General features: G+C 40.2%; 1 protein-coding gene across 1 annotated transcript in view; it reads right to left on the bottom strand.

The window, feature by feature from the left end:
• ANOS1 (anosmin 1) overlaps positions 1 to 21,908 on the bottom strand; it is a 130,323-nt gene extending 108,415 nt beyond the window's left edge. The window contains exon 1 of the mRNA XM_052664660.1: positions 21,566 to 21,908. Coding sequence (XP_052520620.1) covers positions 21,566 to 21,754 — 189 coding nt within the window. The 5' untranslated portion in view covers positions 21,755 to 21,908. The remainder of the gene's footprint in view (positions 1 to 21,565) is intronic.
• Between the last annotated feature and the right edge of the window lie 535 nt (positions 21,909 to 22,443).

Genomic DNA, 22,443 nt, shown 5'->3' with positions numbered 1-22,443 from the left:
TTAACCCTGCTGCTTCCTAAAGTCACAGCATTCTTCAGCCCTTTTCTGCCATTTAGAAGTAATTCCCCTCCCCCCGTAAAATTTAGCTCTGATGATCAGCCAAGCCAGCCTCCTGCTTGGTATATTCTTGCTCCTCCTAATCAGCTGCATCCCATCAGATGACCATATGCTCAGTCTCTTGACAATTCAAGATCATATAAAATCCTGAGCACAACACTATCCATGCAGTCATTCTTATAACTGGTTCATTCTCTTCCTTCTACTATCCCCAGCCAGAAGGACTGAGAACACTACCTGTCCTCCCAATAGTTTCAATATCATCCCTAGGGAAAGAAAATCTTTTTAAACATTTTGTAATTTCGTAATTGCAGCCTACTGTGACTCTGCTTGAAAGAGCTGGGGTAGAGAGTATTTCTTGAGCTTTATCACACCCAGTAGCCTCTTCTTAATGTCCCAGATATAGGCTCCCAACAGGCAGCAAACCTCTCTAGAGACCAGCAAATAGATGCCTCGGTGCTCAAGTGATTACAAAAACCAAGGAATAAGAAATCAGACAAATATAACAAAATTTATCATTCAAACTTATCATGAAAACACAAACTGCAATTACATGGGCCATAACAAGCCAATGCAGCAGAAGAGACTTGGGAAAGAGTAGCTGGTTAGTCGCCAGGCAGAAAACAACTTAAAGAGTCTGGCTGACAGCCAGCTGAACATGAACCAGCTGAGTGGCCTCCCAGGTGGCCAAGAAGACCAGCGCCACTCTGGCCTACATCCTAGACAGTATGGGCAGCAGGACTAGGGAAGGGATTGTCCCTCTGCTGTTGAGATCACACGTCAAGTATTTTGTTCAATTTTGGGCCCCTCATTAGAAGGATATGGAGCTTTTCAAGTGGGTGCAAAGAATTACTATGAAGCTGGTGACAAGACAAGAAAACAAGACAAATGAAGAATGGTTGAGGGAACTGGGGTTGTTTCATCTGCAGAAGAGGAGGACCAGGGGAGACATCATTGCTCTCCACAACTACCTGAAAGGAAGTTGCAGCAAGAAGGGTGTCAGTGACAAATGACAGCACAAGTGACAAGGAAACAGCCTTAAGTTGCACCATGGGAGGTTTAGATTGAACATTTTGAATAATTTTTTTTATTGTAATTGGCTGGTCACAGAAGTAGTGGAGTCTCCAACACTGCAAGTATTTAAGAAACAAGTGATCGTGATTTATTGATGGACTTGATAGTGTTAGGTTGATGGTTAGATGTGATGATCTTAAGGGTCTTTTCTAATTGAAATGATTTTATGATTCTACTTGCAATTAAATTGATAAATTGGTATCTGTAAACAGTCTGAGTGAACTTCATTTCAACAAGCATAAATACATGCTTGCTTTCCCCCAGTAAGCAAATGCCCTGAACAGTTAAGGTAAAAACCTCTGTGCCCTGAAAAAAAGCAAAGAACTAGTAAAAATAAAAACACATGTTAGAGAGGCAATGAAGACTTAGTTTTCATCTATCTACAATCTGTCCCAAGCAACTCAAAACTACCCTTTTACTAGAGCAATGGCAAAAAAAAAAAACAGAACAACAACAACAAAAATGTCTTTCATTTGTATCCTCATCCATAATTACCTTTTAGAACATACAATTCTTCTTTTGAAGTGCCAAACATCATTTGTTGAAAAATCAATGAGCCACTTAATCTGAAATGACAATACCTGGTATCCCTTCCACCAGTTTTGGAATTCTCACCTGAAGAAAAGTGCATATTCAATGCACTTTTGAGTGAAATTACATCTCTCCAGATGAACTCTCTAAAACTTCCAAAATGACCAAAAAAAGCATAAAAACAAGCTCTTCCAATAACAGTTTCCCACTGATGTACAATAGAGCGGAGAAAACAATAGCTGCTGCAGTGATGAATTTAAGGACATACATTTTCAACAGAAAATGCAGAATGGAATTAACAAATTCAAATTAGGCCTAGGCCTTTAATATCCAAAATGCCAAAGCATTCACCTAGGAACAAATTTCAGAAGAAGAGGTACCAAACCCAGCAGATATCAAATCCCAAAGAAAATGTTCTTTCTCAAAGCACTTCTCTTGAGCATAAAAGTGAACTTGACATAAATGTACAAAAAAGGGGAACCAGAGTCCCACACATCTCTCCTGGGCTCTGGTATTTTAATTATCCTTTTGCATGCAAATAACTGGCTCACATTTTTCTTTGGAAACTTGGCTGAGAAATGAAAAGAGCATACCTTTTTATGTAACAGCTAGAAAACTTGCCACACAACTGTCTCACCAATCCGGAATAAATGTAAGTACTTATGCCCTTTGAAATTACATTTCAACATGTTTGAGGCAAAACTAAAACCTGACCAGAGAAACTAAACCACCCTGCAGAAATAAGTGAATGAGCAAAGTCATAAAGCTCAATTACAAGGTCTACCTCTGGAAAACAAGACTGATACTTAAAGGACAATTTATGCAAATATGTTTTAGTTTATTTATTTCTAAGTATTTCCCCCCCATAAGGCAAGTTTGAAGATCATCCTCTGGGGAAGTCATGGAGAGAAAAGAATTAGTATTCTATGATACCATCCATAAAACACAACAGAATCCCAGAAGTATTATGGTTCCTTGGCTTCCACCAAGGGAAGATACATTCTATGATCCTTCATACAAAGAACTGAAATGCATACATTTTGTTCCTCTTATTTTTTTCATTTTGTTACAAATTATGCTTTAACGAAAAATTAAATGCCTAGCAAGGCATTTGTCTTGCTTTCCAATGGTTCTAATAAGAAATGTAATTGTATAAAGCAAGAATCAAAAAATCATAAAGTGAACATTACTGAGCAGAACCATTTCTCATTCCTAGATAAACAGCACTGGCATTTGCATATATAGCAACTGTTTCCACTATAATCATTCGAGTGAGATGCTTCATTCCACCCTGATAGAAAATGATTAGACCTTGGTCAGTCACACTTTCATCACCTCTAGGCTATATTTAGCCACGTGGCAACTCCAGCCACTACTAGAAAGCTCCAGGTAATACAAAGCAAGCGGTAGGCTGAGCTACAGGTGTGCCTGGCTCTAGCTCTGCCTCATGGATGCATTTCACATCCCTTTAGTTAGTAGTGCATCCTGGATGTACACTGCAGCTCATCTGGCTCTATCCCCCAGCTGGACTTGGGCCCCTGTACTTAAGCTTCATCTTCATCCCAGTCTTCTTTTTCCTCAGACTGGAGCCCCAGCCCAGCTGTGGCTCAGTGCTATGCCTTGTCATCTACACCTGACACTGCTCATCCTGGGCAGGCAGTCATGGGCTGTTCCCTGTGAAGAGAGCACTGCCTGTACTGGGGAAATTTTTGGTTCCCTAGCCCTATGAGGTAGTTGTCCTTGTTGCAGCCAGAAGCAGGAGACTGTAAGCTGGAATCTGTAGCAACATTCATTTTTCCCTGATGCGTAAGAAATATTCCTTGATCTCACTAGTAAAAGCAAAGGTTAAAATTTCAACAATAAAAGCAAATAATCACCTAACCCACGTAAAACAATAACACATGTAAAACCTATCAAAGCAAAGAAAAAAATATTACTTAAGGGGACACTAACACAAGACAACATGTTGTTTTATGTATTACCAACAGGCACTTGAGTAACCTTACAGTGTGTGTTTTATATTAAAACTTGTACAGATATAACAAATGAACCTTGACTATGTACATTCCTCTGCCATCCTATGAGCACATACAACATATGTAACCCTTTTTCTTTCTTTCCTTTTTTTTTTTTTTTTTCCCTTTAAATAAAGCAATGAACAGAAGAATGCATTTTGGAACAAATACGTGGAGACTCTGTTACTGTACCTAGTCACCACGGTCCTTCACAGTAAACAAAACATACATCCTACTTAATAGAATCCATTTCTGTACTTAAACTGCAGAAAAATAAATGTTGGTTACTGGTTAACCCAAAGTAATTGAATTAAAGAGGTGACTGAATGTGAGAAATAGTTATAAAACTGATCTGCCTTACAGTTGGCTCTGATTACATAACCAGTTTGTAAACACAAATCAAAGTTAAATTATCATAGATAACACTTCAGCCTAATTTTAAACATCTGCATTTACCACCAATAAAAGCATATCACCAACAATTTAATCAAAGTATCAGCAGCACCAGTCTTAAGTTTTCTTCTGGATTTAAATTGATGCCACAATCACGTAATGCAGTAGCTCTGATCACAATGATATTGTGGGTTCCTCTTGTGGATAAACAGAACTGTACTGAACTTAACATTGCATTAATATTTTCCAAACAATTCCTCAAAGTCATCTTTAATTATTGTATGTATTACAGAAAGTTCTCATAAAAGTTTACATTGAAATATGTAAAGTCACAACTTTATATGCGTCAAATGGAAAACACAAAGAAGAAAAAAAAAAGTTAAGATCTGAGTAAATACAAAAACTACTGAGTAAAATCAGCAACCACCACCTACATTGTGAGACACAGCATTATTCGTCATATCACTATCGTCAGTAGGTTCCTAAAAGACAGTGATCAAGACCCAAAGGTCATTACCAATGAAACAGCAAGAGATAGTAATTTCAAAAACTAATGATCTTGTTTTGATGTGTTGTTTTGATTAAATTTGTACCTCCAGTATGCAACACCATTTCTCCTTTTACAGTAGTGCCTTCTCAAATAGATAGAAATACGACTAAATAAACACAAGCTGTAAAAACAAACCAGCCACAAGAATCCTTGTGTCTCACTTGTGAGTTATGACTGCCTTCTTGTGGTTTCACAGACTTCACTGTTACCACTTCTAAGACTGATCTCAACTGGAGTTTAATTCTATTTATCAAAAGTGTATCTCAATTTACAAAGGAAGCCAGGATGACATAAACTTTACTAAGCAGAAGGAGGAATTAAAGACACTAAGTTGAAGACTTTAGAAGTAAATGCAGAATCTCACAGTATGACATACACTTTGGGCCAAATCTTGCATACGTTTCTTGAGGTTATGTAATCCAGCTGAAATGAACAATAGCTAATCTAAAGCATCAATAGGTAACATAAATACGTCTCACTGACTAACTGTTCTAGCTCTACTTCAAAATCCCCACCCTTCCAACATACTTCTTAATGTGACCTTTCTAACATGTCATAAAGTAGATTTTGCCACACAAATGAAATGATAACAAAAGTGTATGCTGGTGGGAAATAAACACTTAACAAGATCAAAATAGACTCTAAAAATGCTTTTACAAAAGACGATGTAGACACATATGACCTATTTAAATACATTTTAGAAATAGAAAAAAATTGAGAAAATGTGAACTATTTACAAAAAAAAAAAAAAACAGTAATATCCCAGGTTTCAGAAGTGTGTATACGTGCTAACTTATTTGACTTTATAACTGAAAACGTCAGTCCTTATCACTGTTCTGTTTAACTACAAGATTATTACGTAGCAGGGCGATTCCCAGTGTGATGTGGTATACTTTCACAGGTTTCATTCACCTGCATTTCTTACCAGCTGATCATTCCAGGGTCAGCTACAAATACACAAGGGTATCTCCACACCAGAAATTAGATAGAGTGATCCACAGCATATCTGTTGAGCAAAGCAACTGGTGTTGACAGATCTAAAGCCTGCACTAGATGTATGCCAAGATTCCTTATCTTTCAGATTAGTCTGGTCCCATGGACTCAATTCCCATTAACTGTTACAGCACATTAAATTCCCAAAGATCACATCTTCCAGGAACGTTCATCCAGAAGAAACCTATTGCATGAACTCTGAAGTTAGCCCATGGTGTTGAAAAAGATAATCATGTAACTAATTCCAAACACACACTTTGATCCACATCAAAAAACACATGTGTAGACACATCTGTGAAACTTCTAACAGTTCCCACAAATACAGCAGAGAAATATTTCAGTTGTTCCATCTAGACTAGATTTTTTTCTCATAAGCCATTTGATTTCATAGCCATTCAGAGTGTCCACCACTCCTTTCTAGATTTGCAACGGGGTAAGGATTCTGGTGTCTTACATACTGAAGAAAATAAGAACAAACAAAAGAGTAAAAAACACATATTGTTAGATCACCCATCTAAAAGATCTAAAATCTAAATGTTACATCTAATCATCTAAAATGTTTAATATAAATAGCTTAACTGTATAAAAACATGGGATACTCCATGCAGTTTGTACTGTCATGAAGTAATTTCTGATTGTAAAACTGCTAAATGCATTGTACTACATACTGACCATGGGATATTTTTCTGCATTTTCTCATGTTCTGTTCTGACATGTATGTGAGAAACATCATTAATGCTTATATATTTGACAAAAATACATCAACACAGCTGCCCTTACCAAAATTGACAGTTCTTCGGTACTCAATTTGCTATTACTCAAATAGCAGTCAGTACCAAACTTTATACTCACTCACACTGTTGTACTTAACCTACCAATCATTTCCAATACAATCATATGAAATTAACATGACACATTTCAGAACTCACTTTATTTGCCTTCTCTTACTAAAAGTTTCCAGTATACTAAATATTTCAAATGTGAATTGGTAGCTATATCGACTAGAAGCTGGCAAATATAACTATTTCTTTTCAGAAGAAAAATACGTTTCATGCATTATCTTTCCCAACAGAAAGAATTTGTGACAAATATTCCTTAGGCTATTCTAATTATCTTGATACATTTTTTTAACCATGAAATGTAATAGGCTCAAACATAATTACCAAAATATATACTTTGTTTCAATGCCCCAAGTTCATTCAATATTGTAAACGTGTGCAGAAAAGTGTGTAATCTCAATATTAAGAAAATAGTGCAAGTAATGATCATAAAGATTAAATACGCAGTCTATAATTTTGAACACATTGGTGTTCCCAAAGATTCACATACACTTATAAATAATTTTTTCTGCAAAAAAATCCTATTTCCAAAGACTGTTACTGCATAGCATTGCTCTCAAAAGTAACAAATGTCAAAATCAGCACAGTTGTTGTAGATCTAACAGTTGTATAAAACAGTCTTGGTTGTTTTTTTTTTCCCTGTTGTCTATAAAAGATCAGGCTCAGCAAGTGAGACGCACTTCACCAAACCTGGGACTTCCTACTGACATTTGGACAACTTTTCTGCAGTCATCCAGGAAAGAATGGCTCAAATGAAAATATCTCTTGGACTCGCACACAGTACAGCCTATCTTCAATCTGAGTGAAAAGCAAGATAATAATCTTAACATATGCTCAGAAAACACTAATTCAAAGAAACATATGTCAGCCACACAAAAAACTGCTTTCATCACAACAGTTAAAGCAGCACTTCAGGAAGAAGTCCTATTTCCTAGTCATGTTTTAATTGCTGCAGTTCTTCAGTATGTCTGCCTTGATTGTAGGCATTACAGGAAAACAGACAAAATGTAATGGGTATATTTTAATTAGCCCACAACTTTATTATCTCATACATATAGCAAAACACAGCTACTAATCATACTCATCTCTCTACAGCTTCTATTGGTTTGGCCCTCAGCCAGTCCCTTCCCAGTTCAGCTCAGTTGTGCAGGAAGCAATCCACACTACCACATTATTAAGCCAATAACAAAGAGGATGCCAGTTGCAGCCACGTATCACACCAGATGATGAATGTCCCTACCCTTAGTTTATCATTTAACAAAAGGAAAGCTATGACCCCTTTCTCTTGTCTTTAGTTGAGTGCTGCTGTCTCTCACCAGCTCTCAGTCCTTTAAATTTTGTTCATATTTGTGCGCAGACCACATTTTTACTCGCACACTCTTTTAAGGAACTGCAAAGGCTCACACAACAACAAAGGTTGCAATGGCATTGTGTTGACAATGGATGAAAAACAGGCATCATGTGAAGTTAGACACAGTAGGGTGGGATATATGAGTCTTTCCACTTGATCCTAGCTGAGAGCCTTCTACCCTGCACAGACGTAATATGCTTCTGACAGAAGAGAGGCATTTAATTCACACTGCAACGGATGCAATTCATTTCTTCCACTTAGGAGCTTCCAGATTGTTAAGAGTATGCCGTTTGATACGTACACAGTTGCTACAGTCCAGTCTTCTACACCATCCTGCAGCCAATTTTAAATTGTGGGAAGAAGGACAGATGAAAAGGAGAGGAAATGAACATAAAATGTTATTGCTTGAGAAAGATACAAGATACTAAAACTATTTGTAATGCCTGAGCTACAGGGATATTAACTGGATCTCTCTACAGTGCCAATTTCAGTGGAAGTTCTAAGTTGCCACACCATATTGTGATAAATCTTTCCATAAATAGAAAGTCCTTTCAAATGCCTGTTTTTAAAAATACAGTCTGATAAGTAGCTAATGAAGACATACCATGAAGAAAAAATAAATCTCTCTTCAAGACAGGACTGAAGTATTTGTCATTGACACACGTCTGGTTGCCAGAGATATAGCTGCTATGCACAGCAATCGTTTCCTGACAAGTATATCATGTTTCAGACATATCTGGCATTAGGTGAAAGAGTTTAAAATTTAGACAGCTTAATTTGTGTTCAAGTTATTGAAAAGCTTGTAACACGAGAGGTATCAAAACTCAGCCTAAGTTCCAATCCAAGCCACAATATTTTACAGAGTCCAGTCAGTGTAAACAATTAGACACAGAATTTTTGAAAAAATTCCACTGGTAGGATCAGAGCTGAAGTTTAAGATTCTGTTTTGTGTCTTCAATCTAAACAAAGAACTATAAAGGAAAATAAAATAATAATGTCCACATATTACAAGCTCAATTTTCTACAGCTGAGATTAATACCAGTTATCAACATCTTGGCTTATCAGTAGACTTTTTCTATTAAGACTTTGTTTCTCTTTCTTAATATTAAATAATCTATTCTCACAAGAATGACATATTTTAGTTGTTCCATCCCTGGAAACCAGATACTGGTTTCAGGAACTCTATCCCTATTGCATTGTTACCTTCTCACCTGTGTCTTCTCACCTGTGTAAAGCAATTAGGAAAGACAGTGAAGTGAAATGGGTTGTGGTACTACAAATATGTTGATAATATTCAGGTTTGTTTTTCATTGGACTGAGGAGCTCTGCTTGATTTGCTTTCTCAGTGGGAAGGTCATGGATGAGAACAAATTGACTGAGGCTCGATCTATACCAGATGGATCTACTAGGTATGAGTAGGCATCTTAAGGGCATGAAAATTTGACATCTGTTTCTGTTATTAAGAGGACAAGTCATGCCTATTGATGAAGCTTACAGGGATGTCTTGAAATCCCTAAGGGCACCTGGATATACAGAGTAACAATCAGTAACTGGGTAGTATCATATTTAATAAAAAAAATACTTACTGTCTTTAGTGATATTCTTAACCCTGATTACATCAAAGTGTCTTTCTACCTTTTTATACAATCTGAAAGAATCACTTCTAAAAATATCTCTTCTTGAATCAGGGATTTTTGCATCTGGTAAATATTGTGGCAATTCACTTTTACTTTATCCCAATAGCATAGCAGCATTTACTAACACAATTAATTGTAAAGGAAGATTAATTAAGATAGTATTTAACAAATTCATGTTAATATAAACAGTATATTGGAAATTCTGTGTGTGTATGTACACACACACACACACAAAAATTCTGAACAGATAGTTCCCATACTTTGTATACTGGCCTAAGAGTATTTCCACTCAAATCTCTAGAGACATTACCATCAACTGTAGAGATGGTACAGAAAAATTCTGTATTAAACTACTGATCATATAAATGAAAGTGCTGATGATCTTTCAAAAAGCTAAAAAATCTCCAGCAAATGAAATTACAGGAACTTATAATACATTAATGTGTGAAGCTCTTCAGCCTTTAAAATCGAGTCATGCTTTCTACCCAAAAACAAATATTTCAGAAAACTCCAGATGTTCATTTCTTTCTACAACTTGGAAAACAGTTAAAGCTCAGTTTAATTTTCAAGTCGAGTCCACATTTCTGCTCTTCTTTTAAAAAAAAAAATAAGGTTCAAAAAATAAGAGGCTTGAAGTAATTATTAGTTTCTGTTAAACATAACTGCTGCTGAAATTATGGCTTTGGTTCTATCTAGTTCTCAAATGTATGTTTGTGTTTCTCTATGCTTAAGCAAAATTTTTCACGAGATGAGCTAATAAGCTGCATGTGCAATATCAAATGCACTTCTACTCCAGTTGGTCAATGAGGATCCACTGGATGAAAAATTCATAAAATTTAACAAAAGCTTATAATCTTTCATATTGTTCATTCAAATTTATAACTAAAAATCCAACAACAAGCAGCCAGTTGCAAAAATCCACATCCTATTTCTCACTTTATTCTGATAAACATTCTATAGCTGATAGTAACTACTATATGCAGAGTTATACATCTCAATAATTGGATGATTTTTGCTTCTTTCTGAAAGTTTTTTAATGCCAAACATTCTTTCCACCTATTGCAGGTCCAGAATGAACAAAGGGGAAAGAAGCCTCAGGCTCAATACATCCATTTCCCTTCCCAAAATTGCTAGATATTAATCAAATGTCAACATATAAACTCTTTATGACTAAGAAAAATGGGGACAGATAATGATGTGATTCATTTTTATCTAGCTGTAGTTCCACAGTAACATGCTTTCATTGTATTCATAGGAGTTATAACCTTCACCTAATTGGAAAAAAAAAGAAAAAGAAAAAAAACACAACACCTTATTGCATTATTTTTTATATAAGAACACCAATTATAAAAAAAAAAAAATAAAAAAATAGTCATTGTATAAGTACTCAACTGCTATCTCTCCTCAGTTTCATCTATTTGTTTCCTTACAACTTTGTCCATCCTCGTTCTAAATTCCAACAAAATCCAAAGCCCTACAGCAAATGAGGTTAAGAAACAAATTTACAGTGCCCAAGATCAAAAAAGCCTAGAGGCCTGATTGGAATGTTTTTGTTACACATATTAACAGTTTAAAAACATCACCAATTCACCACAGATTATGTATAGTCCTATACCTATGCTTTAAAACATGAGATGAAAAAAGCTATTCTTACAAATTCCAAGAATGAAAGGAAAATCAAACTATGTTTGCACTGTATCAAATGAGCACATTATTATTTTATAATCTTCACTATCAACTTTAGTCTCTGGTTCTGTGAAAAGAAGACATCTACTTTAAAGCAATCATTATTTGCCTCGTATCATCTTGTTACACCCATAGCAGCGAGACTGGAACTTTCACAGGCAGCAAAAGCATGATCTCTTTTGGCTAAATGTGCAGTTTGGCATGTGACAGTAGGGAAATAGCAGTAGTTTGTCAAACTTCTGACTTGGAACAGAAGAACTTTGCAGTAGACACAGCCTAATATTATGCCTAAGGAGGCAAACAAGCTTTGTCTAATGTATGGAAATATACCATGCATACAGCTCTTCACTCATCACATGACCAAACTTCCTGTGTATGTGCAACAGAGTAAATCCAGCACTTCTGAAAAGGCATCGAGTGCACCCATAAGAGGATACAAATTTTCCCTGAAAAATTGGGATCATTATTTAATCCAAAACACATGTAAGCAAATCACATATTGATTAACTCAAGGGAACAGGCTGCCACCAACAGAACCTATGTCTGGTTGAAAGCTCTCTGCAGTAACACGATAATGTTCAGAAAGCAAAAGTAACCTCTTCCTCTGCATCTCTTTTCTCACAATTCATCAGAGTGATTGGTCATGGTTAAAGAATCTAGGAAAGACAAAAGGAAAAGCAAGATGCCATCATCCAGACACAGCTTAACTGCCTTCACCCTGCCAAGGTACTTTTAGTAAAGAACTAGACAAAACCAAGGTGAACAGAAGTTAGCCAAATGTCAGCACATTTGTCTGACAAGGTGTACACTTGAGCATCCATACTCTAGAACAAACTATTTGCTTGCATGGGACAGGTAAATGACAGCACTATGAATTAACTAGATCTTCATGGTGAATTCTCTTGGAGGTGTTGCCTGTAAGCACTCTTCCTGAAGAAGACCAAAGAATTTTCAAACCACATTTTTTACTAAATTACAAATAAGAATAATTAGCCTTATCAAATCAGGTAAAACCAAAGCAGCTCAGAATGAGCTGACATTAAAAGTATTCACAAACAATTCTTACTATGCCCAGTGTATCCATGACAGAGCAGTTCCCTATTTTGAGTCCTAGTTTCAATTAATTTACTCTTCGATCTCAATAAATCAGTAAAGTCCACAATACCCTCTACTCAGACACAGTTTCTTTTCCCAGCTTTGTCTTCCCCAGTGCATGCTTACTGGAGGTCATGTTTGTCCAGCTTTCTCCCTTTAGAGACTGTCTCTTCATTTGCTTCTCCTTCAACTTCTAGGCCATGACTTCCTCTAGTAATCTCAGCTGCTGCCAGGGGATTTACTCCTTTTGCAGACTGAGTCAAGATACTTGTTTTAAAAGATGATAATGCAAAATGCAAACCAAGGGAAAACAAATAAATAAATGCTGAACATTCAGCGTCCATAAGGGTATAAGATGTAGATGTTTTCCTGTATTATGTTTTTGATTAATAAGTATGTTTAAATCATTTAGACATCAAATCTCTTTGACAATCTAGAGGAACACTGATGAGAATATAGTTAAGAGAAATCAATGGAAATTTTTATATAAACTTATTTTTATATAAACTTTAGGCAGAGAATGTTCCCCAAATCTAGAAATATCTGGTATTCTTTCTGGTGGATGAAAATGAACATAGTCTATTTTCAAGCTTTAAGGGTCCTCTTACCTTTCAACACCTCTAGTTTTCCACCTTCATACCCTGTGATCTCTTGGACATTAAAGGATCAAAAAAAAAAAAAAAAAAAGAAAGGGGATACAACTACATTTGGGCTAGCAAGTTCACAGCATTCTTCTTTGCTGACAAAGGCTGCATAGGTCCAGTGTTTATACATGAACCTGATCCAGCGGAAATCAACAGTAGGCTTTTCATAGACTTCAAAGGTTTTTGAGATTTAAGGCCTTATAAGGCTTAGCTATGAGAAAGATGAGAAAATGAAGATGCTTGGTGTAAACTCCTAATCAAAAAAGCTTTTGGTTCAAGGTTTATATTTGCTAGGCACTGATTACTTAAAATCTTTTTGAATGCATCTTTTCTATTATATCATAGTCTCGATCATTAACAGTACTTCTAATTTTTAAACAGATGCAAAAACAGTCATACTTTGTTTCTCTGTTTACAGCAGGTAGACATGTTCTCAAATGCAGACAATCACAGAAAGCAAAAAGTTACACGGAACAGCTAATGGAGATGCAGACCAGCTTATGAATAACAATCTCTATTTGTAGATACACATAAATTCAGAACTCAGTCTTAAGAAATTTGACCTTTGCAAAATGACAAACGTTCAGCATCTGGGAAATCAGTCCGGTTTTCAAGCTGCCTGAGGAATTGTATTGTGTTTTTTGTTGGTTTGTTTTTTGTTTTTTTTTCCCCATTACAGGACACTTAAACCCAGTAACAGAGACGATTCGTATGCAGACAATAGTTCAATAACCCAGTTTTTCATACTTTTTTTTTTTTTTCCACTGCTTTCAGTATTAAGTGCATATATGTCAGAATGGGAAAAGGATTTGTATTTGAAGAAATCCCAGTATTTCTCTTTCAGAAGTTTTCTAATACTTTTCAACACCTCTTTTCCTTCAACATAAACCACATGACATTAAAAATATGCCTTGCCAATATTTTCTACACACAGAACATCTACCTCAAAATGCAACGCTCAAAATCATATTAACAAATTAGAGAAATCAAAACTGCTGGATAGCAATGACCAGGCTCTATAAGCCTTGAGCTCACAGTGACTGTGAAAGCCTTCACTAATGCCAAAGAGATTTGAGTTTGGTCATGAGAAAAAGTTTTACCCCCGACCTGGATGTGACTGCAAAGACGAATTGGCAATCAATTTCACAATGTAGATTCTCAACATCTAGAACAGCATAGGATTTTTTCTCTAGCTGTAGTCATCATTATTCAAAATGAACATTTAGTCTTCAAAAACTTTACATAAGATCGTGTTAGAAGATCTGTGCATCTCTTGTTCACGATGGCAGATCTCCATAATACGAGCACACCAAATGTCAGAATAATTATCCACACCACATGCCATCTGAACAATAAAAAGCAGAAGAATAATCTAGAGTTTTACAGTTTTTTATGAAATCATAAAGTAACAGCAAATGTTCAGATCTGTCTGTGGAACAAAATTAACAGCTGTGTTCTTATAAAGAGACATATGAAAGTCAGAATTATTTAACAGAAAGACTATTTTTGGAAAGAAGATGAATACTGAAATGGCAATACAAGCAGATGGCACACATTTCCTAAGTGGTAACATTTCCTAAGTGGTAGAAAAGATTATGAACACGCCCTGGAAGACCTACATCTCAGTGCCTGGGCAGCCTGTGAATTGAAACTTAAGTGTTCCATGATTAAAATACAAGTGGTGCCTACTAAGTAGCATTACAGGTATTTCCAAAAGACACTATGAAGTATGACAGCTGCTCCAAAAGTAATATCTCCTATTTTATTACGTTGGCCCACATCAGAGGCAGATGTTGGTGCTACTGCAGCAGAGACTTAACCTTCCTGCCAGTACTTCATTACAGAGTCACAGAATTGCAGGGGTTGGAAAGGTCCTCAATACATCATTGAGTTCAACCCCCTTGCTAAAGCAGGTTCCCTATAATAGGTCACACAAGTGAAGTTCAACAAGGCCAAATGCAAGGTCCTGCACCTGGGTCAGGGCAATCTCCAACACAGATATAGACTGGGTGGAGAATGGCTTGAAAGCAGCTCTGAGGAAGATTTGGGGGTGTCAGCTGATGAAAGATTAAACATGAGCTGGCAATGTGCATTTGCAGCCCAGAAGGCCAATCATATCCTGGGATGCATCAAAAAAGTATGACCACCAAGTCAAGGGAAGTGATTCTGCCCCTCTACGCTGCTCTCACGGAATCACAGAATTGTAGGGGTTGGAAGGGACCTCCAGAGATCATCGAGTCCAACCCCCCTGCCAAAGCAGGTTCCCTACAGCAGGTTGCACAGGTAGGCATCCAGGCAGGTCTTGAACATCTCCAGAGAAGGAGACTCCACCACCTCCCTGGGCAGCCTGTTCCAGTGCTCCGTCACCTCACTGTAAAGAAGTTCTTGTGCACATTTGTGCAGAACTTCCTATGCTGCAGTTTCCAGCCGTTTCCCCTTGTCCTGTCTCCACTCACCAATGAAAACAGTCTGGCCTCACCATTCTGCCCCCCACACCTTAGATATTTATAGACCTGGATCAGGTCCCCTCTCAGTCTTCTTTTCTCAAGGCTGAACAGACCCAGTTCACTCAGCCTTTCTTCATAGGAGAGATGCTCCAGGCCCTTCACCATCTTTGTGGCCCTCCGCTGGACTCTTTCCAAGAGATCCCTGTCTTTTTTGTACTGGGGAGCCCAGAACTGGACGCAGTACTCCAGACGAGGTCTTACCAGGGCAGAGTAGAGGGGGAGGATCACCTCCTTTGACCTGCTGGACACGCTCTTTTTAATGCACCCCAGTAAGCCATTGGCCTTTTTGGCCACAAGGGCACACTGCTGGCTCATGGCCAACCTGTCATCCACCAGGACACCCAGGTCCCTTTCCACAGAGCTCCCCTCCAACAGGTCATCCCCCAATCTGTACTGGTGCATGGAATTATTCCTCCCCAGATGCAAGACTCTACACTTGCTTTTGTTAAACCTCATCCGGTTTTTTTCTGCCCCGCTCTCCAGCCTATCCAGGTCTTGCTGAATGGCAGCACAGCCTTCAGGCGTGTCAGCCAATCCTCCCAACTTCATATCATCAGCAAACTTGCTGAGGGTGGCCATTATCCCCTCATCAAGGTCATTGATGAAGATGTTGAACAAGACCGGACCCAGCACCGACCCCTGAGGAACACCGCTGGTTACAGGCCTCCAACCGGACTCTGCACCACCAACAACGACCCTCTGTGCTCTGCCAGTCTCTCATGAGACTTCACCTGGAGCACAGCATCCAGTTCTGGAGCCCCCAACAAAAGGACGTGGATTTGCTGGAGCAGGTCCAGAGGAGGGCCACAAAGATGATCATAAGGCTGGAGCACCTCCCCTGTGAGGACAGGTTTGAGTGAGCAGAGGGCTCTTCAGCCTGATGATGAAAAGGCTCCAAGGAGACCTCAAAGCAGCTTTCCAGAGCCTGAAGGAGGCCTACAAGAAAGCTGGGGAGGAATGTTTTGTAAGGACAGAAGGAAAAATGGCTTTGAACTGGAAGAGGGTAGATTTAGACTAGATATTAAGAAGAAATTCTTTACTGTGAGGCTGGAACAGGTTGTCCAGCAAGGCTGTGAATGCCCCCTCCCTGGAAGCATTCAAAGCCAGGCTGGATGGGATTTTGAGCAACCTGGTCTAGAGGGAGGTGTCCCTGCCTATAGCAGGGAGGTTGGAACTAGGTGATCTTAAAGGTCCTTTCCAACCCATATGATTATATGAATAAAAAACTGAACGTGATAGTTTACTGGATTGCATCATTACTAATGACAAAATGTGGTGTCACCTCTACAAGCCAAAATGGCTGAATTGGCAAAATGGGAATTCCCTTTGAAGAAAAGGCTCCAGATCCAGATGATTCAGCCCTCAGCAGTTAAAGATATGTGCACTGTCTTTCGGGATAGGAAAGGGGTGATCCTTCTGGACTACCTGGAACCCAAACAAACCATAACCTCCGACAGCTATGTAACACTGATTAAGCTGAAGGCTCAAAATTCGAGTCAGGTCAGAGAAGAACCTTTTCCTCTGTAACACGATAACCTCAGGCTCCATGCCAGTTTGAAGACCATGGAGTATGTTGCCAATCTTATCTGGATTGTCATACCAGACTCATCATACAGACATGCTTTGGGGCCTTTTGACTTTCAGGATGATGAAAGATGGACTGCGTGGGCAACATTTTCCTCAAAACGATGCTGTTATAAAGCTGTGAAAATGTAGGTCACCTCCACTGGTGTAGATTTTTACCAGCACAGCATGCAGGCTCTTGTTCACCACAGGTGAAAATGCATAGCTAATGGCAGTGACTATGTTGAAAAAGCAGTGTTTTGTAGCAGAGAATGTGCTCCATTTAATAATGTTATTGTGCTCTTTGTATCTGTTGTAGTTCACTAAGAAATAAATAGGAGCCACTACATTCAGAGTGACCTATGTAATTTAAAGTTTTCTAATTATTCAAGACAGTTACAATAAATGATTTCTTCATGATCTTAGTCTTTTTCTGCATTAGGGCAGAAAGAGACATATGAATGCTAGATTTTTCAGTTTGGCCTACAGCTTCCATCTGGAATTGATTGCAGGCTTTTGCAGGTGCAATCACTTTGGAGTTACAAGCAATTTGAAGGCAGATGTGCTGGCATTTAGACAACTAACTGCTTGACTTGTAGGTAAAATCTGGAACTGTCTATCCAGAGGTAATCACTTGCACATTATTTGCTTGAAGGTATAAAATCTGAGAACTTCTAATTGTTTCTTTAAAAGAATTGTCTGGTTTCCCTCAAAAACTTTAGTTGTTCTGGTAAGTCATACTCTATTCTAAAAAGTTAGAATGGAACTCATCTAGTATTCAAGAAATTTAGTTTACGTATGAACAAAGAACCCCTATGTGATCAAGTTCATCCTTACTTGCTGGTACATTTTTAATCAGTGCCCACCTCAGTGAGTTTAAAGCAACACCTCATAATGGTAATTACAATTCTGGATCACACTATATCTTTTTTCTATATCTTACATATCATTTATATGTATAAAAATATATATGGCTTTCCATCTTAATAATAAATTAATATATTTGCAAGATTCAGTTCACAGCTGAAGACTATCAAAACAAAACAACTACAGAGATATGCAGATATCCAAAAAAGAGCATCTGCTTGGATTTACCACTAGCATTTTGTTTTTAATGCATAGACAACCATAAATGACCATTTATGATCATACATAAACCAATACAAGAAACTGATAACACTGAGAGTGCATTAAAAAGCACTGCATCTTTAAGATGTAATTACTCCTTTTGTCTGTTCCTATCACCTCTTCAAATCCAGTGCTAGGCTCCCCAGCACTCAAAAGATGTGTAGTGGAGTGTATCCAGCAAAGCTCCATTATGATTAAAGTACTATAGCATCTCTTGTAAGAGTAGAGCTTGGTTTGTTGTGCCTGCAATAGAAAAGATTCTGGAGTTATCATCACCACTTACAACTATCTGATGGAAGGGAATAAAGAGAACAAAGCTGGATAAACTCTCCACAGTGGTGCCCAGTGTCAGGACTAGAGGAAAATGAAACAAAGGAGCTTCTCTCTGAACATGAGGAAGTTTTTGTTTTGTTTTTTTTTTTTTCTTTTTACTGTGAAGGTGACTGAACACAAGAAGAGGCTGCTCAGAAACATCGTGGAATCTTCATCCTCTTAAGTATAAAAAATGTGATTGGGGATAGCCCTGGCCAACTTGTTCTAGCTGACCCTGCTCAGTGGACTGAACAAAATCCCAGAAGTGCTGCTGGAAACCTACTCAATGACTCTGTGAGCACGTGGTTGTGGCTTCTCCCTGTTCCTGTGTGCAACTCCACACATCACACATCAACAGTCTAATCACTAACTACCAACAGCCTCTTGCTGCTGCAGTTCTTCCATCCTCTGTTATATTCCGCTATGCTCTTGGCTCCTGACCTGGCACACAAGATGTCCACCTCCACTGCCTGAGCCTATTTAATAAGCTGTATGTATAAAGCAGAAAGACGTTTGAGATGTCTGTAAGATATTACAACTAAAATGAAAGATCCACAAGCTCATGGGCCCAAGTAAACACTGTTCATTCTTCACAGTATTTTCATATTGCACATTTAGCCTATGAGCTTGCTCTGACATTTACCCCAAGCTTGTTCACAAATAAAACTTTCAATCAAGCTGTTTTCTGAACCTGGCTCAGAAGACAGGCAGTAGAGGTTAAAATCCGAACTGTGCTTTTACTCAACTTGAAAATGGAATGCTAGAGGCCGTTGCCATGCCTGCTCCCTCAACATGGGACAAGTTCATCAAAATGGGACAAGTTCACCAAAACTAATACCACAGATGGGATAGGCTATACCCATACACAACATAAAATGTATGTATATAGAGACATAAAATATATGCATATATTTCATATGTCTATGATCCATGTAGTGGGATATCTCCCATATTGATCCCTTACGTTCTTGTTGCGATCTCTGCTTAGAATTCTCCAAATCATCAAAAACTGGAAAATTCTTGGGAACTGCATAGCAAAAAGCAGACATCTGCGCCTGTTTAGCAAGCATTCTGAAGATTATACAGTTTAGATTTAAATGACTCATTCTTCTTCTACCTCACACCAACATGGAAAACAAAATCAATTCTTTGACTTGTGTCTTGGTTAAAATAATATCCTGCTGAGAATGCACCTTTAAAATGGACTTTTAACTAATTCTCAAACACAACTTAACAAACAGAAAAGCACCAAGAGTACAGCTCTCTCGACCTTCTCAAACAGAGAAAGTGTTCTTCGCAGGGGAAAAAGTGATGAAAAAACCTTGTTTTTCATGGCAAACAAAACATGGCAAACAGTAATTAGAGAAGCAAATGATTATTTGCTATTGATATCACTCACCCTCATGCCCTGTGAAGTGCTTTTGGCACCATGAACCACATGACTTGAACTCTCTAAAATGTGGTGAAGTCCTCCAGCGAGCATTTATTTTGCTATCTCCATGACCTCTCACCATTGCGGTGGTACCTAAGGCAGTGCTGGGAAATGAGTGGGTCACTTCTTTCAGATTTTGTCCTAACTGTGGGATACTACAATTCTTTTCTGATCCTGTTTGGAGGAGCTGGTGTTTGGTTCACTTCAAAGGTTGAATCAGATTACAAGATAAGTGGATATCTCTGCAGTGAAAAGAACTCCAGAAACTGCTGCCAGTTTAGATGAAAATGGAGGGGCATGAGGATGGCTGTGTTAAAAGGAGGAAGAGGAGAGAAAGTGAGAGCAATATCACATCCTCTGGCACTCTTGGAAGTCTATTTGGGAGAGCATCCAGCGCTCCCTGTACCACACAACTCTCCTCTTTTCCCTCATTAAAAAACAATGCAAAGCTTAGCTCTTACAAAATGTGAGCACTTTATCTTCTAAACATTTACAGTTTCGTATCTTGCAGGAGTTCAATCTCTGGTAATTTAGATGAATTACAATGTGCACGTTGGGGTTAAAACTGCAAGATTTTCACTGATTACAAGAAAACAGCCAGTTATTAAGTCCTAACTGAGTAATTTGCAGCTTATTTCACCCTGGCTAATTAAAACGTAATCACTATTGTTTGGCAATGTGCATTCTGTCAGCAGTTTTAAGTCAGAAAAGAAATCACGCCAAGAAAACACACGCACATACAAAGAAAAAGCCTTTCACCAGGAACTGGCTTGATCTAAACTGCCTCGTTAGCGCTTCGTTAGCCACTGAAACTGTAAAACAAGTAAGTTACAATCTCCTGACAACGCAATAACCGCTCCCGAGATAATGAACTATTTTAACGAGCCCTTCGCTTCCAACAGATGCCGCGAAGCGGGGCCGGCGCTGACAGCGAGCCCTTCGCCGCTCCGGACCCGGCGGAGCTGCGGCGGAGCCTCAGCCTGGGGAGCGTCCCCGCTCCGCCCAGCTGGGAGCCAGCCACACGGAGCACGTTAAGCTTTTCTTCCACGCTTTTTCTTTTCTACTCTCGGCTTACCCTTCAGTACCTCGGCCTTTGTGCCAACATCTTAAAGCTAGTTTACACCCAAAACGTTGGGTTCCGGTTTCTGATTCAAGGAGAGGCACGGGGAAGGCGAGGAGTGCGTTGTATGTAGGGCTGCGCTACCCCGAGGTGAAGAGGCTGCGATTCCCAACCGGCTAAAAGAACCCTTCCCAACAGGGAGCTGGCTACTACCGAGCGAGCAGCTCCGGCAGGTCTGAGGGCTTCCGTCATTCCATTGGCTCAAATGTTTGCATCGCTTAGAACAGGTGAGGAGGTAGGAAGGGAAAGGCGTTTGTTGGATGGGGAAGAACAGGCAGGCACTCACCTCCCGTAGTCGCTTGAGGAGCTTTCAAGGCACTCCCCCTCCCCACTCCCATTCCGTTAGCCAGAAGCACTCCCGTTTGTTCCAGGGACACCTGCGAGGAGCCGGAGCGCCCGGCCCGCATCCCGCCGCCCCGAGGGCAGCTGACACGCGCGTGCCGTGCCGGGAGCGCGAGCGGCCAGAAGAGCCGCTGCCTCCTCCCAGCGACGGTGGGGCCGTGCCCACCTGCCCGCCGCCGTCCCACGGAAAGCCATCCCGAAGTTTACCCCGGAGAGCTCCGGCCCCCGCAATCCTTAAGGCCGCGCCGGGCGGGCAGCGGGGGCCGAGCGTCCCCGCGCGGCGCCGTGCCCCTACCTGGAAATGCTTGAAGAAGGCGGAGATGCGGGTGATCTGCAGGCTTAGGCACCTGGAGGCGCATCTGGCGGCGGAGAACGCCTCGTCCTGCCTGCGGGCAGCGGCGGCACCCGGGCTGGCGGGGCTGCCGCTGACGGCCGTCACCCAGAGGAGCAGGGCGAGGGACGCCCCGGGCGCCCTCCGCACCATCGCTCCGCGGGAGGAGAGGGCAGAAAGGCGGCCGGGCGCTGCGGGCTGAGCTGCTGTTCGCCGGGCGGGTGCTGGGCTGTACTGGGGGCAGACGGCTCCGCGCCGCAGAAACTAAACAAGAAAGTTCAATCATTCAACTCTCCTCACCCCCTTCTCTCCCTCCCCTCGTCCCACAGCCCTCCCCCGCTCGGCGGCGGGCGGGCCGAGGCTGACAGCGGCCGCGCCATTGGCTGCGCCGAGCGGCAGCGCCGGGGCGGGCGGGCGGTGTGGCCGCGGGCAGGTCGGCCGCTGGGAGAGGCGTTCCTGCTGCGCGCCGCCACCTGTGGGCACCCGACGGGCAGGAGCCGCGCGCCGCGCCCTTACACGAACGCAGTAACACGCGTAGGGGCCGGGGGTGACACCCGCTCGTGCTGCCCGGCCGCTGGGGAGCGATCCGTAGCAGCGCGCCGCTGCTCGGCCAAGCCCCGGCCCTCCTTCTGTTACATCCAGGAACGGGCAAGGGCGTTATGAAATGACTTTTTGAAGCGCAGTGCGCTTATAGGGAACGTGGTGAGCGTTTGTCCCGAGGTGGAAGCTGTAAAGGCTTTCCTGAAGGGAATTATTAAAGAATGTAAGTGTACAAGTCATCATTCCGACACCTCTGGGTAACAGCTGCTAAGTTAAAATACCGTCTACGGCTTTAAAATGGC

The sequence above is a fragment of the Tympanuchus pallidicinctus genome, unplaced genomic scaffold, assembly GCF_026119805.1.
Source record: "Tympanuchus pallidicinctus isolate F22 unplaced genomic scaffold, pur_lepc_1.0 scaffold6, whole genome shotgun sequence".
In the NCBI taxonomy this organism is placed as follows: Eukaryota; Metazoa; Chordata; class Aves; order Galliformes; family Phasianidae; genus Tympanuchus; species Tympanuchus pallidicinctus.
The sequence above is the reverse complement of the archived record's forward strand: the minus strand, read 5'-3'. Positions and strand labels throughout refer to the sequence as shown.